A 9965-nucleotide genomic window follows, 5' to 3' on the forward strand; every position below is an offset into this window, starting at 1 on the left:
GGAAAGAAGGTCCATGAGACTCTTCTCTCCAATTAACCATCAGAAAATCAGAAGTGGAGCTGTGGCTCAAAGTGGTAGAGCACTTGTATTGAGCAGAAGAGCTCAGGGACTATACCCAGGTCCTGAGTTTAAGCCCCATGACTGACTTAAAAAAAAAAAAAAAAGAAGTGGTGCTGTGGCTCAGGTAGTAGTGCTAGCCTTGAGCTGAAGAACTGAGGGACAGCGCCCAGACCCAGATTCAAGTCCCATGACTGACAAAAAAAAAAACTGTGTGGGGCTGGGAAGGTGGCTCAGTGGCAGAGCGCTTGCCTTGCATGCCTGAGGCCCTGGGTTCGATTCCTCAGCACCACATAAGCAAATAGAAAAAAGCCGGAAGTGACGCTGTGGTTCAAGCGCCCAGGCCCAGAGTTCAAGCCCCACGACCGACAAAAAAAAAAAAAAAAAAAGTAGAAGTGGCTGAGGGTGTGGCTCAGTGGTAGAGCATATATTTAGCTCTATGGGTTTGATCCCTAGCACCAGAAAACACAAAAATCATTTAAAAGCTGGGCACTGGTGGCTCATGCCTGTTATTGTAGCTACTCAGGAGACTGAAATCTGACGATCACAGTTTGAAGCCAGCCCAGATTAGAAAGTCCATGAGACTTTTTTTTTTTTTTTTTTTTTTTGTCGGTCGTGGGGCTTGAACTCTGGGCTTGAACACTATCCCTCAGCTCTTCAGCTCAAGGCGAGTGCTCTGCCACTTGATCCACAGTGCCACTTCCAGTTTTCTAATGGTTTATTGGAGATAAGAGTCTCACGTGGACTTTCCTCCCTGGGCTGGCTTTGAAGTGTGATCCCCAAATCTCAGCCTCCTGAATAGCAAGGATTACAGGTGTGAACCACGAGACTTTTATCTCTAGTTAACCACCAGAAGCCACAGTGGAACTGTGGCTCAAAGTGGTAGAGTGCTAGCTCAAGCCCCACAACTGACTTAAAAAAAAAAAAAGAGGGAGAGAGAGAAAAGAGAAGAAAAGAGAAAAAATATAGATGATGTCCAGAAGCTAGAAAAGGAAACAGCTTCCAGAAAAAAACAAAAACACCATCCCTATGATGCCTTAACTTTAGCCCAGCGAGAGGCCAATTTTAGACTGCTGCACTGTAAGACAGTAAGTTTGTATTGTAATTGTGCCACTACATTTATGGTATGATGTAGCAGCAACAAGAAAGTAATCCAATATTGTTGAAATCTGTCAGTGCTCAGCAGTTCTTTTCCCCCGTCTCAGGAAATCTTCAGTGAAGCAGTACTGTGATGTCATCTCTCAGCCTGGCCCATCCTGTCTCAGTGTGATCTCTTTTCATCACAGTGAGTTGTGGGCAGGTGAGAGCCCAGAACTGGCTGAGGTCTGACATGAGGTTCTTTCTCCAGGAGCCTAGGTTGCACTGTGGTGGAGATGCTGACAGAGAAACCACCTTGGGCAGAGTATGAAGCTATGGCCGCCATTTTTAAGATTGCCACCCAGCCCACCAATCCTCAGCTGCCCTCCCACATCTCTGAACATGGTAGGGACTTCCTGAGGCGCATTTTTGTGGAGGCTCGTCAGAGACCTTCAGCTGAGGAGCTGCTCACACACCACTTTGCACAGCTTGTGTACTGAGCTCTCAAGGCCACACTGCTGCCGGCCACCTCCTACTGTGTGGGCAAGGGGCTGCTGTGGGGCTCAGTGAAGTTGCTGCTTCTCCCAGGCAAGGCTGTGTATGGTGGAGCTGCAGTCCAGCCAGTGTTCATCTGTACCCCTTCTGCCAGAGCTCAGAGCCAGGATGCAATGGCTACTGTAGCTTCAAGGACTGGGAACCCCCCCCAGCCTGCCAGACCCAGGATCCCCAGTATCCTATGTTCAGCATGGAGGGGACAGGGCTGGGAACAGTGTGCAAGATGGCCGTGGGCCCTGCCTGCCCCTGGGATGTGCCCTGACCCTGCAGTCAGCACTGAAGTCTGGAGATGCTGGGGCACAGGACTGATGCAAGGGTATGAATAGTGTTATTTTCATTCAGAGTGTTACTGTTTTTGCTCCCAGTGTCAAGACCACCATGGTATCTCTGGGCTGGATGAGCCTAAAGTAAAGCCCAACATCCTCCAACCAACAGAAGGCAGGGGCCCAGGCTGCCCGCCCTCACCCTTAGAGCCCCCAGGTCACTTTGCCAGTCCTGTCCTTTACCAAAGATGAATGAAGCAAATGTATACTGCCTTATTCAGGGAAGGAGGAGCCTGCCCTGCCTGCCCCTGTGACCTTGTCCCCCCAAGCAGGGGTCTGAGATGTGGAACTGCCCCCTACTGAGCGGGGAGACCCAGTTTTGTCAATGCAATTAATTGTCTCTGTTTTACAACTTGGAGTCACTCTTATGCTGTATCCAGTTTTGAAACTGGAGACTGTACCCTCAGGGCTCTGAGTGCTTGTGTGGGCCTGGGCCTTGAGCTGGATTGGAAAGAGCTGATGAGATGGCCTTTGTGCTCCTTGCCTGGCATCTGCTCCCCAAGTGCACAGAGGTGGACAATATTGCAAGGGCATATGGCACAGCTAGGTGCCTAGAGTTCCACTGGGCCTATCAGGAGGGATTATCTCTGGCAGTCTGAGTTGTGATCTTGCCTGGCCAGAGATCCACCTGGTAGAAGAGAAAGCCCCTGTGCTGCCACCAACTGTCCTATACCACCAGCTCTGTGTTTCCTTAGCTCTGCCCCTCCCAGTGAGTTCTTGGCCCCTTTCCTACCTGGAGGAAGAATGGCAACAGGGGTCAGGGAAACAGTATCTCCAAGCAGCTTAGAGTCGGCCGAATTTACCTCAGCCTGGGCGCTGGTCCTTTCTTCCGGCCCCTCCCTTCCAAAATGTGCCTATTGCTAGAGCTCCTCCCTCCCAACTTCCAGTTTCCTTGGGAGTTGTCATTAAAGGAAAAAAAGTCAATGCCCAGGGATGGGCGTCTCCAGGGAGCTGGAGACTAGCACCAGGCAGCTCATTGCCAGCCATGCCCACTTCCCTGTGGGCTAGAACAAGCCAAAGCCTTCGTTGTATGTTGACGATGCACTTTTATGAATGTAGTTTCTATCGCTGTTTTTTAGCCTTTTCACATCATGTAATGTGAGGCCTTGTACTTGTTAATTTATATCTCAGATCATATTTGATGGTTTTTATATATATCAATTCTAGACTGTTACAGGTGATGGACGCCTCAAGAGAGAAGAGAAAAATGGAAGCAGCTAGTTTTACAAGAAATGTGTGTTGCACAGTGCCAATTGGGGCTGGGCCCTTGTACCATCCCCATTCCCCCAAGGGCCTCTATCAGATCACCCGCTGAGGCTGGTGAGCCTGAGAGTTCACCAAGCACCTGCTCCTGCCTGCATCTCAGCCCTTGTTCAGGGTGGTGACTGGGTCCTTCATCTCGACCAAAGCTGCCAGTGGTAGCTCGGCCTCTCCACAACCATCCTGATGGCTGTAGCACTCCTTAGCCCATTCCCCAAGAGGAAATAGAGTGTGGTGCCACTGACAAGATGAGACGACCCTGCGCTTTGTGTGTCCCATCTTCAGGCTCTCACAGAGCCCCGCCCCCCAGGGTCTTACCTCATAGGGAAATGTGTTTTAAAACCAAATTTTCAAAAAAGCCAACAAATCCTGCACTCCAGAAAACAAAAGCACCCTGATTTTTTTGTGTGTGCCAAAAACTGTGGACATGATGGCTCAGCATCCTCAGGACCAAGCTGTTGCCTAATTTTAATTTATTGTTTCTTATTAACTCATCAAGATAAAAAGTTGTGGGGCTCTACAAGGTCCTGGACTCAAAGCAGTTTCCTAGCAGCTTGATGTGGGGAAGAGGCCATTCTGCTAGTTTCTTATCATTCCATGGGGTGTATCTGCCCAGGCCACCACCACACAAAAGGCCCAGGGCTGGATCAGTGTGCATTCTGCCACCCTTTTACCCTTCCAGCCCACCCAGCTCTGTGTCTGAATTGTGGATCGTGCAGAAGAACCTGCAGCCATAGTTATCTGACTATACTTTGACCGAGTGCTTGCAGTGCAAAGCCAGGCCAGTGTCACACATTACTTACAATAAAAGGGATCATTTATACCAGAGGGGTCCTGTGGCCATGCTTGTGGTTGTTGTGGGTGGAGGAGTAAATGTTCACTTGGCAACAAGCTTGGACTCCTGGAATAGACTCCAAGAAGTGGGGTCCCCTTCTGGTGGCCGAGTACCAGTTAGCTCTGAGATGGTCCCTCTTTCCCCTCCCTCCCTCTTGCTTTTTCCATGCTCTACTGAGAGGGCACTATTGGCCATTCTAACTGGAACATCATCGGTGGCCAGATCATTGGAACTTAATGGCCCAGAGGTATCCCTTAGTCTCATCATTGCAGGACAGTAGTCAAAAGTAACCCCTCCAGCATCTTCCCTGGCCCGCCTGCCACTTGCTTAAACTGAATAGGAAAGACAGTTCTTGTCCCCAGCAGACTTCTGGTACAAGGAACTCCTTGAAGTTCAACTCCAAATAAAGCTCTGGGCTCTTGTGCTTCAAGGACTCAGGCCTTAGCTGCCACCCCTGCTTACTGAGGACACCGAGGACACACTGGTTCATTTGCCATCAGGGCAAAAGATTTGAGTTGTAAAGCCAAAAAATCCTCTCGGAGCTAGGCATTGGTGGCTCATTCCTGTAATCCTAGCTATTCAGGAGGCTGAGTTGTGAGGATTGAGGTTCAAAGCCAGCCCAGGCAGGAAAGTCTGTGAGACTCTTATCACCAATAAAGTACTCTCAAAAAGCCTGAAGTAGTGCTGTGGCTCAAGTGTTAAAGAGTGTTAGCTTTAACCAAAAGAAGCTCAGGGACAGTACCCAGGCCCTGAGTTCAAGCCCCAGGACTGACACAAAAAGAAAAATATCTCTAAGAGTTTGTTCTCAGGCTGGGAAGGTGGCTCAGTGGTAGAGTGCTTGCCTTGCATGCATGAAGCCCTGGGTTTGATTCCTCAGCACCACATAAGTAGATTTTTTTAAAAAGCCAGAAGTGGCGCTGTGGCTCAAGTGGTAGAGTGCTATCCTTGAGCTGAAGAGCTGAGGGACAGCGCCCAGGCCCAGAGTTCAGGCCCCATGACTGGACCAAAAAAAAAAGAGTTTGTTCTCTTGTTCCACCTATTTATCCCATGGTTTGCAGAAGTCAGTATAGCAGGTCTGGGGCAGGACAACCCAGACTTCTGTTAGGTAGGAATGGGGTATAGGGAAGCTTCCAGAGTCACCTCTGTGTTTCTGGACTCTGAGGAGCAGTTTCTACCTGGATGACCTGACTTGAGAAAAACTTTGGCTTCCCCTCTCCTGAAATCTTAAGAAGACACAGGGAATTAGAACAAGAAAGGCCATAGTCACTGAAACCTTTCATAGCACTTGCTGGCTCTGCAAGGACCCATCATTGAAGATTTCCAGAGCCAAAGGGCCAGGAAGGAACTGGACACCTGGGAGCAGCTAGTAGAAAGGGGCCAAATAAGGACTTAGTCAAAGGGTTCTGCCCTACATCCCACCCTCCTGTAGAGCAGATAGGCTGAGCACCATCGATGCTTGTACTTACTTGTACTCCTCAGGATAGAGGTGTCAATGTATGGACAGTGAGCAGGGAGACAGAGTGGGGTTTTCAGATAAAGAAGTCAATTTGATGGCATAGCATCATGCTTGGGCCAAGGACCACCCCATCTTCTCAAGCTGGCTAGCAGTTTTTCCTGACACCCACTAACCGCCCCCCCAACCATGGACCATGAGGGTTCTGGGTTCCCCTTCCCCTTGCCATATGCCTTTGCATCTTTCCACAGCCCCTCCCCCCCAATCAGGCCACAATAGAGTCAGGGATCTGTTTAAACATGTTTAAAATAGGGTCGGTCACAACAGAATGACAGAAACAATGGAGAAGATTGGGGGACAATTCCCCCGCTGGTCACTGAGGCTGTAGCCTGGTGGCTTTTAATTTTGTGGTGCATGGGAGTCCCAAAGCAGCAGGCCCTGCTTTGTCACTTCCCCATCCCCTCCCCCACCACCTTGGTGGCCCCATGATGCCCAGCAGGTGGCACTCTTGCTCTCCTCCCAGTCTCGGTGGCTCAGGACCAGGCTAAGGGCAGAGGTAGATGGGTAGACTTGGGGCCCACAAAAGGCCCAGGTGGCAGTGAGGGAGCTTGGGACCCTGAGGGGGGGTAACATGCGGACTCCTTGCTGGAGAAAAGGCACCTAGATAGGGAAGCTGGGCTTGGCCTCCCGGGGGGCCACGGGTAAGGTGGGGGTGGGTTGAAGATAGCAGGAAGCAGGGTGGCCAGCAAACCCAGTCCTGGTTCCCAAATTCCCACCCACTGAGGAAGGAAGGAAGGAATTCTGGGGCAGAGAGCCCTGTGCCTGGAACTCGGCCTGAGCTAGCCTTGCCTCCTTCCCACCCTGCCCCACCCCCCCAGCCCAGATCAGCCCCTTTCCCACCCTTCTTCCCGCTGGCCAGCTCCAGGCCCTCTACTACGGAGGGAGTGGAGGGGCAGAAGGGGCTCAGGCTGTCTTGGTGCCCAGGTCCACCTCCTTGTGGGCCCAGAGCTCCTTGTGCTGTTTGCGGCCAAACCCCTCATCGTAGTTGCCTTTGCTCTTAAAGAGCTGCTGAAAGTGGGGTTTGCAGTAAAACTCGCCATGCAGCGCCGCGTAGCTGCCCAGGCTGCAGAAGCAGAACACACGGGTCAGGCAGGGTCAGGCCTGGAAGAGCGGACAGGGGCGGGCGGGCGGGGCGGGGGCGCACCTGAGCTTGGTGTGGCAGTGTTTGCAGCAGAAACAAGAGTTGTGGAAAACAAGCTTGTCTGCCACCAGCCGCTCCATGGGGTACACTGTCTTCTGGCAAGCTGAGCAGGTCTCCTTCACCTGGGCCCGCAGGCTGAAGGACTGGAGAGGAGGGGCGGGGGCACTCAGCCAGGGGCCTGACCGGTACCCACCTGTTCCTCCACCCACACTCACCCTCCGGGCCCTACCTTAGAGCGTTGCACTGTGCTGCTGCCACCGCTGCCTTTGGCTTCCTGAAAGAGGGGCGATCAGGGCGATCTGGAGCGGCCCAGCCTGGATCCGAGGGGCGCTCAAGAGGGGGGACACAGAGTGGGAAGTATACGCTCTGCTCCCCTCCCCCCTCCCCGGCGCCGGTAACCTACATGAGACGGGGTGGTCTGGGCGGCTCCCGCAGCCTGGAACATGCTGGTCCAAGGTGATGGTGGCCCCGACAGAGACGCGGCACCCGCTGGGTTCTGCAAGGGGAAGTCGGTCGGTGGGGCCCCCGGCAGGCCCTCCCCCAGCCTGCGGGGTGGGGATGTTGACAGGCAGGGGGCTGGGGGGCTGCGGTTGGGACTTTCCCTAAGTCATTTCCTGTTGCTCTGGGTCTTGCCACTTCCGCCCCCCCACCCACCCCCTCGCCGCCGGCCCTCACGCTGCTCCCCCAGGGGCCGGGGTCCCCGAGTGGAGCCTTGTGTGGGGAAAGAACAAAGTTAGCGGGGGCTGCAGGAGGCAGGGGGGCTCCTCCCGGGGTGAGGGCAGGTCAGGAGAGGGCGGGGCCGGACGCGGCCTGGCGAGAACCCGCTGTCCCGGCCTGACCCGCACCCCACACAGACCCGGCGCGGGCCCGGGCGCCCAGCCCCTGGACAGCGCTCGCGCCCCGCTCCCGCCCCGCCCGGCCGCGCCGCAGCCCGCGCCCCGCTTCTCGGCCTCCGGACCCGCGGGGCTCCCGCCAAGGGCCGGCCCCATAGGACCGACGCGAGCTTCTGGATCCCCGGGGCCACAGCAACGCCCGGAGCCGCCGGGCATCGGGACCCCGCGAGCTGCGGTGGGGTCGGCCCGCGCCCCCCACCGCGGCGCCTCGCTTCGAGCCCCCGAGGAGGCCCTCCCCTCCACCCCCGGGGTCTCACCGGGCCCCGGCCTGGGCCGTGGGGCGGGGGTCTGTCTCAGGGAGGGGGGAAGCCTCGGGTGCGAGCAGGGCGCGGGCACGAGCGCGAGCTGCCGCCGCCGCCGCCGCCAGTGGTCCCCGAGCGGCCGCCACCGCCTTCTCTCGGCGCCACCCCCACCGGCCCCCGCCCCGCGCCCGCCCATTGGCTCCGCGCGCCCGGAGCCGCCTCCGGGGCCCCGAGCTGCAGCCGACCCTCCTCTGCGCTTTGTCTTCCCTTCGCTCGCCGGCCCCCGCCTTTGTCTGCCCCCCACGCCGGCCCCTCGCAGCCCGCGGACCCCTCGATCGCCGCCGCCTCGGGACAACCGACGGCGAGGGGCTCCAGGCGACGGCGCGTGGGGAAGGGACGGAGAAAGAGGCCGAGCACCCCCCCCCCCCGCCGCGCGCCCCGTACCGCCCGGCGCTGTGCAGGGGCGAGTTCTGGTTGTGGTTACGGTGCTGGCGCCTTTTGTTGCCTCAGTTTCCCCTGTTGGCCTTTGTAGTTTCGGGTTTCAAAGGTCCCTGTCCCCCGCCACATGCTGTAGAGGCCCCGCAGCAAGAGCGATCCGGCTGGAGAGAACCCGGGGGCAGACCTGAGGGTCCCCAGGACCGGCTCAAGCCCCCGTTCTGTCACCCTGCAGCCTAGGGCCCTTGCATGGCCTACGGAGGAAGATGGAGACCACGCGGGGTCATGCCATGCCACACCGGGTCCCGAGGCTGAGCAGCCTGGGTCCTGGGAGGGCGGGGCGGGACCCCTCCTCATGTCTCCGGTGGCCTGTGTCCCTGCTCACCACCCAGTGCTGCTCCTGCAGCTCCACATTGCCTAGGCCTCCCCAGGCGGTTTCTGGGCTGGACTCAGCTCACCAGCCTCCGCCGACGCCCAGGGCATGCCCTCGGGAGGAGGATGACCGCCCAAACCTCATTCCACAAAAGGTTGCTGAAGGGACTTGGTTTAGGAACCTAGTGCAACCGGGCTGCTCCCTGCAGCTTCTACAGCACCAGTGCCCAGCAGTCACTCTGGAGGGTTGAGCCCCAGCAGGGGGGGAGAAGGGTTCATGGCCTATCCTGGACCTCTGCTTGCAGGTTGGGCTTCCTGGGCCCCAGCAAGTGACTGGCTTTGCCTGAAGCCAGGCTGGAGGCACTTTCAGAAAGCATAGCCTTCACCAGCCTGTACCCACACTTGGCAGGAATAGAGCTGGTGGGTCCACAGCCGGCCCACACACGTGTCAGGAAACAGAACAGCTCCAAGCCTCTTGCCTGGCAGAGGAGCGGAGAGGTAGCACCTCCCCCCACCCCAATCAATTCACTGACGGCCCAGTGCACACCCACGCTGAGCCTCGCTTTTCTCTTTTAGAGAATGTTTTGCCTGCGCAGTGGGCTGAGTGAGAATCCTCTACATCTGCGCTCTGTGTGGCTCTCTGGAGGACATGTGCATGTGCACACCCATCATCCATATTCCTAAGGAGATGGCTGATGCAAAAAAAGGGACACCTTCAGGACACCAGCAGCAGGCTCCCGGGCACTGTCCCAGGCCCTTACCTGAGGTCCGTTGTCCTTCTGGGACCATAGATAGGTTGAACTTCAGGGAGTTACCAGACTAAGCAGTTTGGGTGTTGAGGATAGGCTGACTGGAAGGAAAAAGGCAGGAGAGAAAATGGAGCCAAGCTTGGTGGTGCACATCTTCAATCCCAGCACTCTGAAGGTAGAGAGTATTTCAAATTCCAGGACAGCCTGAGCAACATAGGGAACCAGTCACTGTCTCACAAAACCAATTCTGTAGTGTCTGTACAGGGTGCTGGTAGCTTATATGAATCCTAACTACCACTGAGGCTGAGAGCTGAGGATCAGTGAAGCCTGTGAGACTCATCTCCAGTTAACCACCAGAAAACTGGAAGTGGCACTGTGGTTCAAAGTGGTAGAATACTAACCTTGAGCAAAAGAGCTCAGGGGCAACACCCAGGCCCTGACTTCAAGCCCTACAACCAACAAGGAAAAAGAAAGAAAAGAAAAGATGTAAAGATGCAGGGCCACATGTATAAT

At 55.7% G+C, this 9965-nt stretch overlaps 3 protein-coding genes across 6 annotated transcripts in view; 2 read left to right on the top strand and 1 right to left on the bottom strand.

The window, feature by feature from the left end:
* Map3k3 (mitogen-activated protein kinase kinase kinase 3) overlaps positions 1-4095 on the top strand; it is a 77151-nt gene extending 73056 nt beyond the window's left edge. For all 4 annotated transcript variants that reach the window (XM_042674055.1, XM_042674056.1, XM_042674057.1 and 1 more), the window contains one exon: positions 1406-4095. In XM_042674055.1, the coding sequence (XP_042529989.1) occupies positions 1406-1634 (229 nt within the window). In that variant the 3' untranslated portion in view covers positions 1635-4095. The remainder of the gene's footprint in view (positions 1-1405) is intronic.
* A 1753-nt stretch (positions 4096-5848) lies between these two features.
* Limd2 (LIM domain containing 2) lies at positions 5849-8028 on the bottom strand. The gene is made up of 5 exons (XM_042674066.1): positions 7912-8028; positions 7165-7257; positions 6991-7035; positions 6765-6904; positions 5849-6683 (listed from the first exon to the last, which is right to left on the bottom strand). The coding sequence occupies exons 2-5, from the start codon at positions 7204-7206 to the stop codon at positions 6524-6526; spliced, it is 387 nt and encodes a 128-aa protein (XP_042530000.1). The 5' UTR covers positions 7207-7257; positions 7912-8028; the 3' UTR covers positions 5849-6523.
* On the top strand, positions 7205-8571 carry LOC122103577 (basic proline-rich protein-like). The gene is made up of 3 exons (XM_042674187.1): positions 7205-7269; positions 7616-8277; positions 8429-8571. Exons 1-3 carry the CDS (start codon positions 7205-7207, stop codon positions 8569-8571), a joined length of 870 nt encoding a protein of 289 aa, XP_042530121.1.
* The last annotated feature ends 1394 nt before the right edge of the window (positions 8572-9965 follow it).

The sequence above is a fragment of the Dipodomys spectabilis genome, unplaced genomic scaffold (assembly GCF_019054845.1).
Source record: "Dipodomys spectabilis isolate Male_0828 unplaced genomic scaffold, ASM1905484v1 ptg000018l, whole genome shotgun sequence".
NCBI lineage: Eukaryota > Metazoa > Chordata > Mammalia > Rodentia > Heteromyidae > Dipodomys > Dipodomys spectabilis.

Excerpts from the sequence above, each read along its gene's own strand:
- LOC122103577 (XM_042674187.1), top strand. The coding sequence starts at position 7,205 with ATGCTGGTCCAAGGTGATGGTGGCCCCGACAGAGACGCGGCACCCGCT. Across the intron at positions 7,270-7,615 it reads GCTGGGTTCTGCAAGGGGAA|ACCCGGCGCGGGCCCGGGCG; the intron begins GTCGGTCGGTGG and ends CACCCCACACAG. Across the intron at positions 8,278-8,428 it reads GCGAGGGGCTCCAGGCGACG|TTTCGGGTTTCAAAGGTCCC; the intron begins GCGCGTGGGGAA and ends TGGCCTTTGTAG.
- Limd2 (XM_042674066.1), bottom strand. The coding sequence starts at position 7,206 with ATGTTCCAGGCTGCGGGAGCCGCCCAGACCACCCCGTCTCAT. Across the intron at positions 7,036-7,164 it reads CCCAGACCACCCCGTCTCAT|GAAGCCAAAGGCAGCGGTGG; the intron begins GTAGGTTACCGG and ends CCCCTCTTTCAG. Across the intron at positions 6,905-6,990 it reads GCACAGTGCAACGCTCTAAG|TCCTTCAGCCTGCGGGCCCA; the intron begins GTAGGGCCCGGA and ends CCTCCTCTCCAG.